Consider the following 18,855-nt stretch of genomic DNA (forward strand, 5'->3'; position numbering starts at 1 on the left):
TAAATGGGGAAATGCTTACGAAATCAGAAGCACAAATGGACTTAGGAGTCCTTGTTCAAGATTCCCTTAAGGTTAATGTGTGATGCACATCAATTGGACACAAGGCTCGAAGCTTCAGTAAAAGAAGGCTTTTATTAACTAACAATGAAGCTATCAGAACTTTAACACACTATCCCAGACTGAAGGGGTCCCATCCGAGCAGGGACTCTTATACCTCTCCCAGGAGGCGGAGCCCGACTGGGATGTGCCACAACAGTAACAAACACAGGTGTAACAATCCCACCCTAACCCAACAGCAACATTAGTACAATCCCACAGTAACCTATATACATTCCTGTAGTACTGGCCAGCCCTGGCTCAGTACTATCCAGTGGGAACCAACGATGGTTCACCACAATGTGTAAGTTCAGTTGGCAGTTAGGAAGGCAAATGCAATGTTAGCGTTCATGTCGAGAGGGCTGGAATACAAGAGCAGGGATGTACTTCTGAGGCTGTATAAGGCTCTGGTCAGACCCCATTTGGAGTATTGTAAGCAGTTTTGGGCCCCATATCTAAGGAAGGATGTGCTGGCCTGGAAAGGGTCCAGAGGAAGTTTACAAGAATGATCCCTGGAATGAAGAGCTTGTCACATGAGGAACAGTTGAGGACTCTGGGTCTGTACTTGTTGGAGTTTAGAAGGAAGAGGGGGGATCTTATTGAAATTTACAGGATACTGCGAGGCCTGGATAGAGTGGACCTGGAGAGGATGTTTCCACTAGTAAGAAAATCTAGAACCAGAGGGCACAACCTCAGGCTAAAGGGACGATCCTTTAAAACAGAGATGAGGAAGAATTTCTTCAGCCAGAGAGTGGTGAATCTGTGGAACTCTTTGCCGCAGAAGGCTGTGGAGGCCAGGTCATTGAGTGTCTTTAAGACAGAGATAGATAGGTTCTTGATTATTAAGGGGATCAAGGGTTATGGGGAAAAGGCAGGAGAATGGGGATGAGAAAAATATCAGCCATGATTGAATGGCAGAGCAGACTCGATGGGCCGAGTGGTCTAATTCTGCTCCTATGTCTAATGATCTTATACTTCTAAAAGTTTAAAACATTAGTACTGGAGGACAGAGTGAAGTATTGTGCAAACATCTTCCCTTATTATAACACAAAAATAACTCTGTGCCCTGAGGACAATTTGTCATCTCCACCCAATAGAAACACTGAAGAATGCGACTGAAAGAATGTGTTTTTGTGCTTTTAAAGTCGAAGAGGCACGTGATCATTCTCTCTCTGTGACATACAGTATGGTTCAAAGGACTCTACTCCTCTACATTCACTTCCCCTAAGTTTCTGTGGGTAACAGAAGGAATAGTATTAAATTCCAGCATTATTAATAGCCCACAGAGGCAATGGTCAGAGGTTTAGCAGACCTCTGGAACTGGGCTGAAGGGGTAGGGCTGGTAAATTGGTATAAGGAAAGCAACAAGAGGGAAGCCCGATGTCTTCCCACTGCCACTGCATACTATCAGAAGCAGGCTGCCCAACAACCAAAGAAAGGCAGCCAATTATTTCAATTAAGTCATTGATTAATGGCCACTCTCCATAGAATCTCTGCAGTGCAGGAAGGGGCCATTTGGCCCATCGAATCTGCACCAACTCTCTGAAAGAGCATCCCACCGGGTCCTCCCTTCCACCCTATCCCCGTTACTCTGGCATTTACCATGGCTAACCCATCTCATCTACACATCTTGGAACACCTAAGGGGCAATTTAGCATAGTCATTCCATCTAACCTGCATATCTTTAGACTGTGGGAGAAAACTGGAGCACCCGGGGAAACCTAGACACGGGGATGACATGCAAACTCCACACAAAAAGTGACCCAAGGCCGGAATCAAACCCAGGTCTCTGGTGCTGTGAGGCAGCAGTGCTAACCACTGTGCCCCCGCCAGTACTTCACTGGCATTAGGATGGAGTACTGTTGTTTGGGAACTCCGCCAGGTATATTGAATTGACTTTCCAGTGGGTTCCCAGAGAGGGTTTTCTTTATTGCTGCTCCATGGCCCACAGATGGGCCCTGTGGTAACATTGACCCCCTACACAGCTCTGCACCAATGCTGGAGAGATCACCTCTCTGATTGCTGGGGTTGTCTGTCTGGCTCTGGTATATTAATAATATCCTTGCCTGTCCTTTCAGGGAGCCTCAACTTGGAGAAACCATCTTCTTCTCTGCTCAGCAGAGGTTAGGCCACCTCTATCGGTGGCACTTCCGAGGCTGCTCAGCTGTCAGCCCTCTGAGTGGGCCAGTGGGTCTGAGAGGCGGACCACCACCCTTAATTAGACAGCTTCTTAATTCACTGTAGCAGCTAAAATCCCACCGCAATGCCCCCCACTACTGTCTGACTTTTGGACATGCTTTATGCTTCTGCTTTGTTTTTCAGATTTTCAAGTACTTTGTGTTTTATTTGTGGTTATTTAACATCATCACTGATTACTTAACTTTGCTGTATGTAACACAACAACAATGACTGTGCTTCAAAAATAATTTGTTGGTTTTGAAGCATCTTGGGACGTCCTTATAACACAAATGGTACTACATAAATATAGGTTCTTTCCTTCTCAGCACACCACTTACATGGTACATCACCAGTCGCGTCCGACGGTAATATTAATTAGTACTACATTATTCAAAAAATTATCTTGCAGGAAGCTGCTTGCTAAAGATTTTGTACAATACGCATTTGACAAAGAAGGCAAAATGAAGGCATCTAAACCCAAGATTCGGGTAAGTGCACAGCAGTTTGGCATTCAACCTCAGAAAAATGCAGGGAAATTGGAGAGGAAAATAGGGAGTAGGGGAAGAAAATAGGCGGGAGGAAAATGGTGGGGGGAGGAGAAAAGAGGGAGGAGAATAGGGGTGGAGGAAAATGGGGGAGGAAAGGAAAATGAGAGGAGGAAAAATCATTGCAATTTTCACTACGCCAGCCAACTCTTCATTCAAACCAACAACTATTTTAAATGCTAATACCATAGCAATAATGTCATGCTTACTTATACTGTGCAACCCAATAGTTAATATCTATAATTAATCATTCATTTCAGATTCACTGTTACTACCACGGGATTGTGGAGGGTGTTCTTCATTCCAAAGTTTTGCTGAGCATTTGCTCGGGTATCAGGTATTCGATTATAAATGTTTTGTTTTGCAACTAAACATGGTTTCATATATCCCTAAATTAAGCCGAATATCTCACGGAAATGATTGATTTAAATCTGATGAATTATGCTTTTCCACGTTAGCCATTTGGAAAGAAACAAAATGCACCTCATCATATATCTCAGAATTTGCTATATCCCAGAATTGTCTGAAAGCACTTCACATCCAGTGAGTTACTTATTGAAATGGAGCAACTTATTTCCTTGCGAGATGCTGCAGTCAGATTGTGACCTATTTTAGTTAAGTAAATGTTGTTTTATGTGCCAATCTCATGAGTTAGAACAGTCAGTTTAGCTTCAGAGGTGGGAAAACTTCTAGAAATGTAATTTGGGGCCCCTGCACTGAATTAATAACCACATGGATAAATGTGTGTTAATTAGGGAGAGCCAGCATGGACTTCTTAAGGGAAAATCTGTTTAACTAACTTGCTGGAGTTTTTTGGAGAGGTAACAGAAAGAACTAGGAAGAGCGAGGGTCCTAACACTGACCCCTGGGGAACTCCACTACAAACTTTCCTTCAGCCTGATAAACATTCATTAACCATTACTCTCCGTTTCCTGTTGCACAGCCAATTTTGTTCCATGAGTCTGTGTGTGGTGCAGCAGTGTGTCAAATATCTTTCAGAAGTCCATGTACACTACATCAACAGCATTGCCCTTACCAATCCTTTCTGTTACCTTGGGTGTGACCACATCTCTGTTGCTTTGTAGCTATTATCTATAACAATTTCAGCTAATTGTGCTCCCCAGTGCCTCCAGCTGCTGCTCTAACCGATCCATGCATTCATTGAACATCTGCAGCTGGATGCATTTCCCACAGATGTAGTCCTCAGGGATGAGAAATTTTAGGTGTGATGTGAGATTGGAGAAGTTGAGACTGTTTTCCTTACAGAGAAGACTTGAGAGGGGATTTGATAGAGGTATTCAAAATCATGAGGGGTTTGACAGAGAAAATAAGGAGAAAATGTTTCCGCTCATGATAGGATTGAGAACAAGAGGGCACAGAATCAAAGTAATTTGACAAAAGAATAAAAAGCAACATGAGGAAAAACTCTTTCACTCAGCTGGTGGTTGGGGTCTGATATGCACTGCCTGAGAGTGTGGTGGAGGCAGATTCACTTGAGCCATTCAAGAGGGAATTACATGAATATTTGAAAAGAAACAATCTGCAGGGTTATGAGGAGAAAGCAGGGGAATGGAACTAGGTGAAATGAACATTCAGAGAGCTGGTGCAGACATGATGGGCCAAATGGCCTCCTTCTGCACTGTAACAATTCCATGATTCTGTTATATGGAGGGAATTAAGATTAAGTGTCATCTTTAACTAGATTTATGCCACAGCACGGGGTTCAGTCCCCTTTCTGACTGGGGTGGATTTGAGACCTGCCTCCTTGTGCTGTCTATAGCAGAGACTATGGTGCTGTGGGATGGACCTGCCTTCAGGCAGAGGCTGAAGAAGTCTTTAAATGAACTGGTATTTGGGGACAGTAGTTGGTTGCACATGATATAATTCAGTCTGCATTTTATTTTTAATGTGTCCTTATTTTTATGCACAGTTAGAAGTCTCACAACACCAGATTGAAGTCCAACAGGTTTATTTGGAAGCAAGAGCTTTCAGAGCGCTGCTCCTCCATCAGGTGAGCCTGATGAAGGGGCAGCTTTTGGACTTTAACCTGGTGTTGTGAGACTTCTAACTGTGCCTACCCCAGTCCAACCCCGGCATCTCCACATCATATTTTCATGTAGTATTTTGATTTTAAGGGTAGATGGGGCTTCAGTTTAACCTATTATTCAAAAGACAGCAATTAAGTATTTTGTCAGTACTGTACCAAGGATTAAATTTCATTATTTATGATGATATAAGTTCTCCCAATGCTTTGATTGATGCGTATTCAGCAAGGAGACCAGTTGTTCATCTTCTACGTTAGTGTTGACTGATAAGTGATGTTAAATCAAGTATTGATTTGCAGATCTGATGGTAAATATCTTCCAAGGAGTGTCGGAATTCTCCAGTTACCAAATCCCAGGTTTGACCCTTACCCCTCCTCCCAATTCAGCCAAACCTGCCGATGACGCTGCTTCTTTGTAAACTGTAGCCTCTCTTAACTAAGAGTAATAGATATCAGTGTGTGATAACAAATTCAAAACAATCTATTACATTGATTTTAATCAATGCTAATTTATTGCAAAGATAATCTTTATTTATCATAGAAATCATAGAAACCCTACAGTGCAGAAAAAGGCCATTCGGCCCATCGAGTCTGTACCGACCACAATCCCACCCAGGCCCTACCCCCATATTTACCCGCTAATCCCTCTAACCTACACATCTCAGGACACTAAGGGGCAATTTTAGCATGGCCAATCAACCTAACCCGCACATCTTTGGACTGTGGGAGGAAACCGGAGCACCCGGAGGAAACCCACGCAGACACGACGAGAATGTGCAAACTCCACACAGACAGTGACCCAAGCCGGGAATCGAACCCAGGTCCCTGGAGCTGTGAAGCAGCAGTACTAACCACTGTGCTACCACATTATTAGCATTTACTATTATTAGCATTTACTTTCAGCTATCCACACTTGGGATGTCAGGTTTGGTGTTGTCTGGAATGTCTTAATTGCAAATAAGAAACTACTGTGGAGAGAAAGTGTAGCTCTTGGTGCCAGAGTAGTTTGCTTAATTGGATTGATAATGACACTAGACTGAGGAATTTCAGAATATTCAGTATGGTTTACATAAAGGACCTTTGTGGATAATTTACTAAGAGTCCAGCTGTAACTGTTGACTGCAAAGCACAACAGGAGGGAGATGTGGAGTTGGCAAGATTATTCAATGCTCCATTGCTCAAAGGACACAAGCCAATTGTCAAAATTTATTAATTAAAGTTTGTATCCTAAAATAGCATTGGTCCATGTCTGCTCCTTTAGGTATTGATGTCATGGATATGCTAGGATGTGAATCCAACTGTCACCCAAAGCACTGTCACATTTCTTTCCGGTCATAGAAGACATTTTGGCTATGGGATGTCTAAGGGACTATTTTTACCTCGGCCACTGAAAGTGGGTGGAGGTAGGCTTTTACTCATGTCTGTAAGTCTGTTTGTAAACAATACATACGTCTAAAACTAATTAAACCATAACAAGACTCGCACATAAAAACGGGAAAAGCAAAAGGCCATTCAGCCCTTTGAGTTTGTTCCATATTCAATTAGATCATGGCTGATCTGTATCCTATCTCCATCTAGACATCTTGGTTCCAGGTGGCACACTGGTTAGGATTGCTGCCTCATAGTGCCAGGGACATGGGTTCAATTCCGGCCTCGGGTCACTGTCTGTGTGGAGTTTGCACGTTCTCCCCGTGTCTGCGTGGGTTTCCTCCGGGTGCTCCGGTTTCCTCCCACAGTCCAAAGACGTGCAGGTTAGGTGGATTGGCCCTGCTAAATTGACCCTAGTGTCAGAGGATTAACAGGGTAAATATGTGGGATTATGGGGAATGGGGCCTGGGTGGGATTGTGGTCGGTGAAGACTCGATGGGCCGAATGGCCTCCTTCTGCGCTGTAGGGACTCTATAAAAAGAAAATCCTTGTCACTTTTTTCTAAAAAAAACTATTAGTTTCAGTTTTGACATTTTCATTGCCAGCTGGAGGGGAATGTTGACTTGGGAGTTGCAGCAGAGTAGGGAAGTCACCAGATACCTGAGAGGAGAGGGGAGCATAACGAGGATATTTTTTTGAATGGAGAATGATGGAAAGATAGGGCGAGGTAAATAGGATTACAAGTATTTAACTATTAATTGAAAATTGCACTTAACTGTTTTGTTCCAGTAAGAATAGAAATGATGCAGGCCATTATTAGTTTGTGAATACTTATCACCTGTTTACCTGAAATGGCTGTGTCTTCTAGTTCGATATTCTCTGGAGGTGAGCATTGCTAAGGTCACATTATTGTCCATCCCATCTTGCCTTGAGAAAATGGACTGCCATCTTCAACTGCTGAAACGTTGAAATTTGATATAACTAAATGCCTGTTAAGCCCTTCAGAGAGCAATAACAAATAGGTCACATTGGTGTGGGACTAAAGTAGGCCAAACCAGCTGGGGATGGGCGGTTTAGTGAACCAATTGGATTTTTACAACAGTTCAATAGCTTTAAGTAACTGAATGTATTAAAGGTTGAAATAGACAGATTTTTGAACTATAGGAGAACATTAAGGTAAGTAGAGTTGAGGTCAAGATCAGGTCAGCCATGAGCTTAGGCAGCTCCTATTTCGTATGATATTATGTTCTTGTATTGAAGGTCACTTTTATTGGTACATAGTTTTTATTTCCAGATTACTATGTTTCAAAGTGTTAATCGTTCAAGGTAATTACTCCAGTAAAATAACAGTCAAAATAGTTTAATATGAAAGTATTAGTGCTCATACGGCAATGACACTCTACAATCTTCAAGGAAATTAGTAAAGAAATAAGTAAAGGGTTAATACTGAGAAGCTTCATAAGTATTGGGAATATACTTGAGAATTGGAGTATGGCAAAATAAATTTAAATATTCAAGTAAACAGACCATTTAGTCTAACATCAGCAGTGGGGAAAATGTATGACACAATTACACGGGATGCCATCAGTGTTCAATAAAAATAGAAGATACCATAGGGACTAGTCTGAAATGAAACCAATAAAGTTAATTTCATAAAACATCTTGATTGAACAGATGGAGGTTATCTAATGGATCTTCAGGTAGCATTGTCAATGTGACAGACTATACTAAAAACTGATTCAAAGCAGTAATGGACGACCAATTGTCATGAAAAAGAATGTGCTACCAGGACTATGAAAATGACACATGGAATGTAGCTAATCTGAGCTAAATAATATAGAGGTTAGCTTTATTTGAGAAGATCCAGTAACAATGGTTAAGCATTTTTGGATTTCACGTAAAAATCATATATGAGCATTTTCTAGAATTGCCTGGCTTTGAACCTATATAATACCATATACTGTGAAATTGCACATACCATGGGGGGAAATTTACAGCCCCTTCTGCCGGCAGGATCTTCTGGCCCCCACCCCTGAAAGGGGTATAAAATTGCACACCATATATTATTGAAATGTCTTCATTGTGTGTGTCTGTGTGTGTGTGTCTGTGTGTGTGTGTCTGTGTGTGTGTGTCTGTGTGTGTCTGTGTGTGTGTGTCTGTGTGTGTGTGTCTCTGTGTGTGTGTGTGTGTCTGTGTGTGTGTCTCTGTGTGTGTCTCTGTGTCTCTGTGTGTGTCTCTTTATACCTCTCTGTGTTTCTATGAACCCATTCCAGAAATGATTAGATATTCATCCATTCTCTACTTTTGAGTCTGGCTTCCTTCTGGTAGCGAGGCATCATGGAAATAATTCTCTCATTGCTTCATTACAATAACAGGACAATGATCCAGTTATTGTAATGATCCTTCTTGTATGTTCATTGCAGAGGAATTATTTTGATTGGGGAAAGAAGTTTTGGAATAGAGCCATTGGAAAGCTCATTGAAATTTGAACATCTAACTTATCGACTAGAGGACGTGCAAGCAGAACCTTTTATGTGTGGAGTACCTCACCACAGTGGATCAACAAATAATGATCATCACTCGAGTTATGGGAGTTTGGTGCAGCACCTGAGGGTAATCACAGCTTTATTTAATTGTTTCATTATTTAATAACAAGTTACAAAATGTATGACAGACTCCTGTTTTTGAATTAGCTCTTATTCGTGTTTCTAATTGGTTAAGACCACAAATGTCAGAAACTAGGCACACATTTCGAAAGAGTACAGTTCATATCAGTCAATTATCACCCAACAAAAGCAGGAACTTGAGGCTAATTTTTTCCAATGAAAATATTGCATCTAATATGCAAATTGCATGGCTAAGAGTCAGGTTCACTTGGATATTTCCAGTACATAAAAATGATCTAATTCTGTCTTCATTTTTAATCATTAGAAAAAGCGAGCTGTTTTGCCAACAACCAGTTATGTGGAGTTGGTTTTGGTTGTTGATAATGACAAAGTAAGTATCAATTTATTCAAATTATTTCAAATTTAGATTCAAAAGGATATCAGTCTCACTAAAGCTGCTTATCTTTGGTCATATTTTGTGTTTTCCAGTATAACTTGCACAACAAGAATGAAACACTGATTCAGGAGCAAATGGTCGAACTGGTTCATATTGTAGATGGAGTATGTATGACTCTTTGGTTAATTTTCAATTATCTGATCCAGATGAAACACTCCTGACTTTGAATATTTCTATAACTTTTCGAACCTTTGTGAAGCACAAGTTTCCATCTGGTGTGGACTTGAGGTAGGGATGGTTAGAGGCATAGACTAAAGTTTAGAGATCTTGTGTGCTATCATACCATGTATAATGGGGATTTTATACGGCAGCCCAAACCTAGCATGGTTTAGAGGTAGTGGGTTGGGTGTCACATGGATTAGAGGAACCAATTATATGTTATTTAGGTTAGAGAAATCTAGTCAGTGGTTGCAATGATTACTGCGTTATTGGCATTGTGCATCACATTTATCTATCCATTCTGTGCCTCATTGAAGATACTAGATTCTTTAAAACAGATCCATCTGAACAGCCTCCAGGCCCCTGTGAGTCTGATGAGATGGGGAGGTTTCACCAGCCCCATTGGCCAATGGCAAGAATCCCGACTGCCCGCTGAATCAGATATTAGGGCTAAAAACGGGATTCCCGCTGGACGTGGAAGCATTTGGCATTCAGCTGGCCTGCCCTGCCAACCCCAATCAGCCTCCTGCCAAGAGTGGGTGGGAACCCGATAATTATGTAAAACCCCTCATTGATATATCATTAGCAGACTGGATGGCCTATTCAGTAGTCACTCACTATTCATTGGCCTCCCCGGTGGGAACTGCACCAGGCAGGCTTTGGTGTTGGTTACGACCAACATGGACCTGGTATGTTGGATCCTGAGGGTGGTAAAGGAGGTGGATCCAATGCCCATGTGCCCACTGCCAGGCTGCAAAGGGATGGACCTCCAAGGACCCTGGGTGTTTGGTGGGCAAGGGATTTACCTCAGCACAAGCAGCTGCAGATAATTTCAAACCAGCTAAGCACTTTCACTTCCTCTTTTTTTGTAAACATTGCAATTAAGAGCAATGGGGGTATTTGAGATGCATTCAAGCATGAAGGTAAAGGTAAAAAGTACTGCATGCTAAGTAAAAACAATTAAACTGTCAATCAAAGGAGAGTTAAAAGGACTGGACTGAAATTGAATGGAAGCAAAGGTTTTGAGATGGTTTGAATGTTTTTCAAAGGCTCTTAGCTTTCTATGAAGACTCAGAAACTTTAAATAAATGCTGTGTTAAAACAATGGGGTTGAGTGAACAGCTGTGGAAATGGAAACTTCCCACCCTACCGAAAGTGACTGTCTTCTGACAGTCAGAGGACTTGAAAGGGATTTTCTTACAATTGAGGTGATTTGGAACCCTTCCAGCTGTCCAGGGAGCATGAAGGATTAAGTGACCAGGGAGCTTGAATGGTTTTAGAGGACAGAGACAATAATGAGTATTTTATCCCCAGGATGGTATCTGAATTCACCATCCTGAAATTGAACAACATCTTCCCCAGGGCTAGAAGGGGCATATCAACCATGATGCCCCACCCCGGGGGAGTGCTGAGGTCAACCCCTTGCCCCCAACCTGACTCATCTAAGTTCAAGAACCCTGGGGGACCCTCCCTCTGCAGCCTTGCAGAGGGGCATGAGCGCACTGAACCTACCTCCATGACCACCCTCAAAGTCCAAGATGCCAGGCCTGGGTGCTGCAGGCAGGGTGCCTGGAGTAGTGCATGGTTGGCACTGCCAATGGCAGGGCCTGAAGTGCGGTCTGAGGCGGGTAGGAGGTGGTGGAGGAGTTCTGGTCCCCCTCATGCCTTAGTGGTATGGGGAGGGGGAGGTTGTACCTCTTGGTTGAGGGGTTGGTGGTGCTCCCCTTGAAAATGAGGGTAACGATTTTGTTTTTCAGAGGGGGGGTGGGGAGCCTGTCCGTGAACACAGAGATCGGGGCGTCCTTTTTGAAGGGCACCCTGATCTCGGATCAACGGGGCTGACTGGCATGATTCCCATTCATTTGCATCTTTCAGGTGGGTGAATCCCACACATCTTAACACAGGGTTCCCACAAAATGAACAGGGTTAAAATTGACTGTATAGATACAAGTAGAGAAAGCACTTGATGCTACAGGTCTTTACAGGTGGAATCTCCCCAGCCCTGCGGGGGAAAGACTTGAAGGTGGAACCAGAAGGAATTTTAGAGATTTAAACATCAAGCCAGCAGCCTCAAAGACCTGCCCATTATCCTTAATGAGGTGCTGCACCTGGAGGCATCCTTTTCATTGGCCACCTTCTTGAAAATCCTACAGGTGGTCACCCTAACAATGAAAGTGGGGTTGGGACCCGAAATGATCCCAACTCACACTCGTATCCTAAGAATATACGATTGCGCTCTTCCCCTCCTTTAAGCACATTTCATTGATTTTCTGGTAATGATAAAATAATCATCAATAGGAAATATTAATTGGTCTTTTCATTATCTTTTAGATGTACAGCTCTCTGAATGTCCGTGTCATACTGACTGGTCTTGTGCTCTGGAAAGATAAAAATCAGATTCTTATCAATGGGAGTGCTGGGGAGGTTTTGGGTAGATTTATAAGATGGCGTGAACGGGTCCTGATCCCTGAGAAGAGACATGACAGTGGACATCTGATTCTGTAAGTTTATTTTTGTGGGAAGTTCATTATGGCTGCCTCTACTCTGTTGCTGTAACCTTTGGCGGGTACACCTTTAAGCACTTAAATGTATAAATGGGTGATCCACATTTAAAAGTTTTGTTCAACATTGCATTATGCAAGCATAAGGTGAAGCAACCTACCAGGTGTGCTGCTTAATACTACCTGGTGTAATAGAATTGAACATGAATTTCATCAGTATATCTAACCAGTTACATTTATTTCATGTGGCTAGGACTTACTGCAATTTACCAAAATGGTTCCCAGGTTGATAAATTTTAGTTAGGTTACGAGGGGCTGGGGTTATTCTCTTTTGGGAAGGAGAGAATGAAGGGAGATTTCATGATGTGGATATGCTGCCACTGGACTGGGGTGGGCACAGTGAGAAGTCTCACAACTCCAGGTTACAGTCCAACAGGTTTATTTGGAATCATGAGCTTTTGGAGCGCTGCTCCTTCCTCAGGTGAGTGGGAGATTTCATGGCAGTGTACAGGATTATGACAGGTTTAAGTGTGGTAGGTAAAGGAAAGCTCTTCTTATTTGCTGACTGTACAAGGAACAGGGGACATGGATTTAAATTCTGGGCAAGATGTGAGGAAGAATCCTATGACACAGTGAGTGCTAATGACCTGGAACTTGCTGCCTATGAGTTTGGTAGAAGCACATATGATGAATGATTTCAAAAATAAATTGGATGGATGGTTAAGGGAAATAAACTTTCAGGGCTAGAGGGATAGAGCAGGAGGTATGGGACAGATTGGATTGCTCTACAGAGAGCCAGTATGGACTCAATGGACCAAATGGTCTCCTTCTGTGACATTATGACTATATGAGTTCAGTTTTTCATTCACTCTACAATTCAGAGACTTTTAAAACAATGTCTGGCTTCATTCTAGATTTGCTTGAACTTCTGCAAAATGGGTCTTGTTCTTCACCTGGGTTTTTCAATAATTTTTTTTAAAGCACTCACTCGCTCTCTAAAAGAGAAGCAAATTACTGCAGATGAATCATAGAATCCCGACAGTGCAGAAGGAGGCCATTCGGCCCACCAAGCCACACCGACAACGATCCCACCCATGTATTTACTCTGGTAATCCCCGCTGACACTAAGGGGCAATTTATCATGAAACAAAAACAGTAAATGCTGGAAATACTCAACAATTCTGGCAGCATCTGGAGAGGGAATCAGAGTTCACAGGCAGGGTTTTCCAGTCCCATCTGTGATGATTCCCACAGCGAGTGGGACCGTAAAATTTAGGCCATGTTTCAGATTGATGACCTTTCATCAGAACTGGAAACAGTTAAGCGATTCCACAAGTTCTATGTGAGTACAGAGACAGGGAAAGGTGGGTAAAACAAATGAGATCTACGATCGGCTCGAAGAGATTAATGACAAAAAGGACAATGATGCAAGGCTAAATGGTAATAGGATAATAAAGAAAAAGAGCAGGATGTAAAGGAAGTGTAAAAGGAATTCATGGGATTTTCTGGGGTTGGATAGTTTAGTTGGCTATAGCGTGTGATACAGAATGACACCAACAGCATGGATTCAATCCCCATACTGCCTGGGCCAATTCATGGAGGCCTGCCTCCTTGCAATCAGCTCTCATGCATTAACAAATTACGGTTGTCGATGATCAAGTATAGTCTTGGCTTCGTCTGATTTTCACTGCTCCCACCCAACAGGTAGTTGGGTGAAGCAACAGTGAAGCAAAAATGGAACTGCACCTCAGACAATTCCATTGCTATTCAGTATGGTTACTAACATGAACAGCCCAAGCCGAATTATTTTAAAAAAATTTTTTAAAGGAAATGCTGCAAGAATTTGATTAATTTACATCTATATTGTATTTTTAGATTTTTCATTCTTCTCCTAGTGATATTGAATAATACTGAAACACTTCTCACCGGGGTTTGGTAGCTCCTTCACCTTAAGAATGACCTTTTTTTGTTCAAATTTTTATTCCATCCAAAAAACCCAATTCAAATTGAATCCAATTCATGGTCCCCATGCACGGAACAAACAAGATCCAAACTAACAAGACAAGATATCCCATCCCATCTTGGGCTCGATCAAACAATTCTAAGCTGACTGGATGAGGCATTGCACCCCAACCTGGGCTTGATCTAACACTTCATCTTAGCCAAAAGGTCGAGGCAAACTTCATTAGGTAAAGCATCCCTTTAATCTCATTGGCTACTCTGATCCTTTACTCTACCCTAACCTGGGCAAACCACCATCACAGATGTCAGCACGCCCCAAGTGCAATGGGCTAGCCTCATCATAGAATTCTTACAGTGCAGAAGGAGGCCATTCGGCCCATCAAGACTACTCTGAAAACAATCCCACCCAGGTCCTATCCACCTAACCCCATGTATTTACCCTGCTAATCCCCCTGACACTAAGGGGTAATTTAGAATGGCCAATCTACCTAACCCACACATCTTTGGACTAAGGGAGGAAACCGGGGCACCCGGAGGAAACCCATGGAGACACAGGGAGAATGTGCAAACTCCACACAATCACTCAAAGCTGGAATTGAACCCGGGTCTCTGATGCTGTGAGACAGCAATGCTAATCACTGTGCCATGTGCTTGATCATGATTTCACCCTGCCACCTTAAGAATGACCATTCTTTATTTGAGAACTTAGCCTAGAGTGTTGCCTGCTTATTTGACATGGGTGACCTAATCTGCCCTCAGCATCATCCACTTTTCAGCAGGAGTCACTGGACAGTAGCCTGGTTGGTTTTCCTTTGCTGAGCTTTAAAAACATAGGGTTGGCTTTTCTCAGGTGGGTTGCCATTCTGATGCCAGCCACAATTCCACCTCTGGGAGTCACATCCAATAAAAGGCAGTAGGCAGATGGAGCTGGAAAGCAGGAGGCCCAGTATGAGGGAGCACCATGATGTCTAGCTGGCAACTGCATCCGAAATGATGGATGCTGCTGAGGCTAGCAGGAAAACGCATGGGCACCTCAAAATAGAGTTGCTCCCAGCAGCATTGTGAAAAATTAAAAATCCCACAAGCGCCACAGGTGTCAGGTCAACATTATGGAAGAGGAATCCCCTCCACAGGATGGCTTGCAGCTTTGGCTGTAGCCATTGTATCCCAGAAGGTTCATAATGGCGTGGGTGAGAGGAAGCGTTAATGCTGCTCTAACCTGCTGATGGGACGCTACCTCCAGCTAAATGCTGGGTTCTGACCTCAGCAACCGGGAAGATACAGCCCCAGAGAGCCAATATCAGTGCCCTTATCATTACCTCAGCTCAAGATCAGCCAACTTACTTTAGAGTACTTTAAAATTCCTCAGTTTTAAGAAACAAAGGCCAACTTTATATTGACAGAATAGGGTAACACAGATATGGGTGAAAAAGCAAAAAGATGGAATTATATTTGCCAGACATTATACAACACACTTAATATTCAGTTCTATAAGTCAACAGAGCTGGATATCGGGTGAAGTATATAACAGGCAATTGATGTGATGCCACAAATTTACATTCCAGTCATCTTCAACTTCATCCCCAATATTTCCACATATCTTGGATTACAAATATATGTTTCAATTATTCTTTTGTAAACCAACATAAATGTGTTCTAAATTTTGAATAGCCTGATATCCTATGGAGTTAATTGTCTCCAAATCGATTTTCCTGGGCGCTGTTGCAGTGACTTAACTTGTTTCATTTTTTTTCCTATTTCAGAGGTAAAGCACAGTTTAGTGGAATTCTAGGCCTTGCCTTTGTGGGCACAGTCTGCTCTCCCAGGCTTGGAGGTGGAATTAATGTTGTAAGTGATCTGCTTTATTACTTCAGGGCAACTGTTGAATAAATGGAGCATTTTCATTCCCGAGGTAGGTAGCTCGAATCATACCTGCCTCGGGAGAAAGTGCCCCCCTCAAATGGTGCAATTTTTGTTCTGGGGCCAGGGGGTGGTTATGGGATGGGATCAGGCCCTCTGCTCCTGGACACAGGTTGGAGGTGACTGCTGAGTGCCAAGTTGGGCTGTCTAAAAGGCCCGCCTCGGTTCTCTGAGTCTTTGTCTCTTTTGATTTCTGAAATATTAGGCCCTCTAGCCTTCACCCCAACCCATTCCCCATAGTCCCTTATAGCCCCCTTGTCAACTCAAGGCACATCTATGAACATTGATGCAGTAAACACTCTGTACAGATCCAATGAACCCTATAATACCATTATGGAGGAATGACTTTAAAAAATCACCAATTCATGATTTTATTTTTAAAAAACTGCTATTACTACAACCCTATAAAAGTGTCAATCAACCAAACCTTTAAAATATCAATAGCAGAAACTATAAGGATTGGACAGTTCTTTATCTTGTGAAAAAAATGTGCCATTCACAAAACTGATTTAAGAGAAAAAAGTTTGTAATTATGTCAGTTAAGAAACATTTTCCCTTCTGTGTACCTGTGTCACCGAGGTAAAAGTTTTTGAGAGAGTCTGGTCTCTCAGCCAAGCTTCAGAATGCATGGGCGAATACATTGCTGTCATACCCTAGGGAAACCTCCCTGACACCTTTTACACATTACTGAAACAAGAAAAATCTCATGGCATAACAGAAAATCCTTTCTTCATCCCCAGCTTCCATCTTTGATATCACCATCACAACTTTTTTTCACTGCATTTCATGCTTTAGAATTTTCCTCACTTGTTACTCCGAAGCTCCAAATCTGTCACCCTATTTTGTGTTTTTTTTTATCTCCCTAAATCCTAAGAAATTAAACAAGTTCTCCAAAGGCAAGACCGCAGAGGGATTTGAACACAAGACAGAAGATTTTCTGACGCAACTCATTATTTTCTCAGGAAGACAAAACTACAATATTAATTTTTTTGTGTTTCTTTGCCGCAATAATCTACAGGCTTACAAATTATGAGTCTGATATCAACCATTTCCTGCTGTTTGATTTATGTTTTTCTTGAGTCCTGCTTTCTTCAACATTGATGATACCTTGTAATGTGTGCCTTGACCCTTCGTGTGGATTTCTCAATGAAAAGGAAATTTTGATGCAATGACTATTGTGCATGAATTGCACATAAATTTTCTTTTCACCAGAAGTGATATTTGATATTAAATACGAGACGGTGGCTAACTGGCATGACTTGTCCACTAATTCCAAAAACACATTTACATTAGTTAGTTATACAGTACCGCATCTTTGTGGATCTTCAAAAAGATATTTGCACCAAGTTCCATTCACCCATCACCCCTGTATTGCTAATATACATTGGCTCCTGGTTTGACAACCCCTCCATTTTAAAATCTTCATTCTTATGTTCAAATCCGTCTGTAACCTTGCCTTTCCACTTCTTTGTAATCACCTCCAGTCATACAACCCCCAGAAATAGCAGCCCTCTGCGAATGCTGACCTCTTGCGCATCCCTGATTTCAATCGCTTCGCCATAAGTGGTTCTGCCTTCAGATGCCTAGGGCCTAATCTCTGGGACTCCATTCCTAAACCTGTTCAGTTCTCTCTTCTTAAAGATGTTTCCTAAAACCAAACTCCAGCCAAGTTTTGGCCATCAGTCCTAAAATATTGTTTGGTAAGACTCTTGTAAAGCACCTTGGGACATTTTACTACATTAAGGGTGCTATTTAAATGGATGTTGTTGTTTTAAGAGACTTTCCCTCTAAGCAATCAAATCTATCTCTTACTACCTAGTTTGGCAACAGTGCTGTGCCATGGGCTGCAACAATTCTTGCTCATGAATTAGGACATAACATGGGCTTAGGTCATGATGATTCACGAACCTGTAACTGCCCTGCTGAGCATTGCATCATGTATGGTTCGGTTACGTAAGTACAAAACTGGCTCATTTAGCATTTTGTATGTGGCTGTGAAAAAAGGAAATTATTTTCCATCGTTTCATTGTAATATTGTATTTTAAGAATATAACACAAATATAAATGATAAGAAAGCTTGCTGGTGATATGTTGCAGTTCACTTGGGAGTTCCAATTGCTGTGGCAAACATGCACGATTTACATGTGTGTTGTAGTATGGAACTGGATACTGATGGTAGAAGTTTCAACATTCTTTCCACCAAATGGCAAACCAGGAATCTCTCCCACTCATAATGCCTGTCATTGGCTTGTGTAAAAGGATTTGTAGGCCGAGACTCGGCCTGTTTGGACGTGTTAAGAACACACCTTTCTTGGCCATCACGCCCTGGGGTGGAACTTGAACTCAGAGCTTTTGACTCAGAGGCAGGGACACTACCACTGCACCTAGGAAAACGTAATAAAGTGGAATTGTTCTCTTGGGGAAAAGATGTGATTGAGTTAATCCAATGAATGTTTTCAATATCATTGAGGGAATTGGCAGAATAATCAAGCAAATTATCTGTTGGGATGAAGGGTTTAAATTCCATTATAAATTAGGAAGTCATTTGGAGAGAGATGTGGAACCAATCACTACACAAGTCCATTGGGGGTAATTTTACCAGCGTGGCGAGCCCGTAAGCTCGGCAAGAGGCAAAAAATCAGGTTTGTCTCTCGTGATGTTACTGGCCCTGTTTTCCTGGTGAAATTGACATGGTGCCAATAAAGGGCATGAAGCTGATTTCAATATGCATTAATTAATTTAAGTATAATTAGTGAGTCCCAGACGCCATCATCCCGGATTACTTGTCCTTACCTGCTCATCGGACCTGACATGATGGTCTCGCCAGTGGGATCAGAGGCCATTGATGACCCCCACCGATGGTCGGGGCAGGGCCAGGCATTGGCCATGGGGCACTGCCAGCCTGGGAGGGAGGTCTGAGGGAGATGAAAGGGGTGGGGCCTGAAAGGGGCAGGGCCAGAAAAGGGAGCTCCGTGTGGGAGGGGGCCTTGGTATTGGCTGGGACGGCGATCGGGGTTTG

General features: G+C 42.4%; 1 protein-coding gene across 2 annotated transcripts in view; it reads left to right on the top strand.

Moving 5' to 3' along the window:
- Nucleotides 1-18,855, top strand: part of adam9b (ADAM metallopeptidase domain 9b) — a 59,460-nt gene that overhangs the window by 14,086 nt on the left and 26,519 nt on the right. Inside the window, exons 4-11 of one of the 2 annotated variants that reach the window (XM_078223381.1) lie at nucleotides 2,684-2,762; nucleotides 3,080-3,156; nucleotides 8,655-8,844; nucleotides 9,163-9,228; nucleotides 9,327-9,398; nucleotides 11,785-11,954; nucleotides 15,680-15,764; nucleotides 17,656-17,789. In XM_078223381.1, coding sequence (XP_078079507.1) covers nucleotides 2,684-2,762; nucleotides 3,080-3,156; nucleotides 8,655-8,844; nucleotides 9,163-9,228; nucleotides 9,327-9,398; nucleotides 11,785-11,954; nucleotides 15,680-15,764; nucleotides 17,656-17,789 — 873 coding nt within the window. The remainder of the gene's footprint in view (nucleotides 1-2,683; nucleotides 2,763-3,079; nucleotides 3,157-8,654; nucleotides 8,845-9,162; nucleotides 9,229-9,326; nucleotides 9,399-11,784; nucleotides 11,955-15,679; nucleotides 15,765-17,655; nucleotides 17,790-18,855) is intronic. The other variant, XM_078223382.1, reaches the window with a different exon arrangement.

The sequence above is a fragment of the Mustelus asterias genome, chromosome 11 (assembly GCF_964213995.1).
Source record: "Mustelus asterias chromosome 11, sMusAst1.hap1.1, whole genome shotgun sequence".
Classification (NCBI taxonomy): domain Eukaryota; kingdom Metazoa; phylum Chordata; class Chondrichthyes; order Carcharhiniformes; family Triakidae; genus Mustelus; species Mustelus asterias.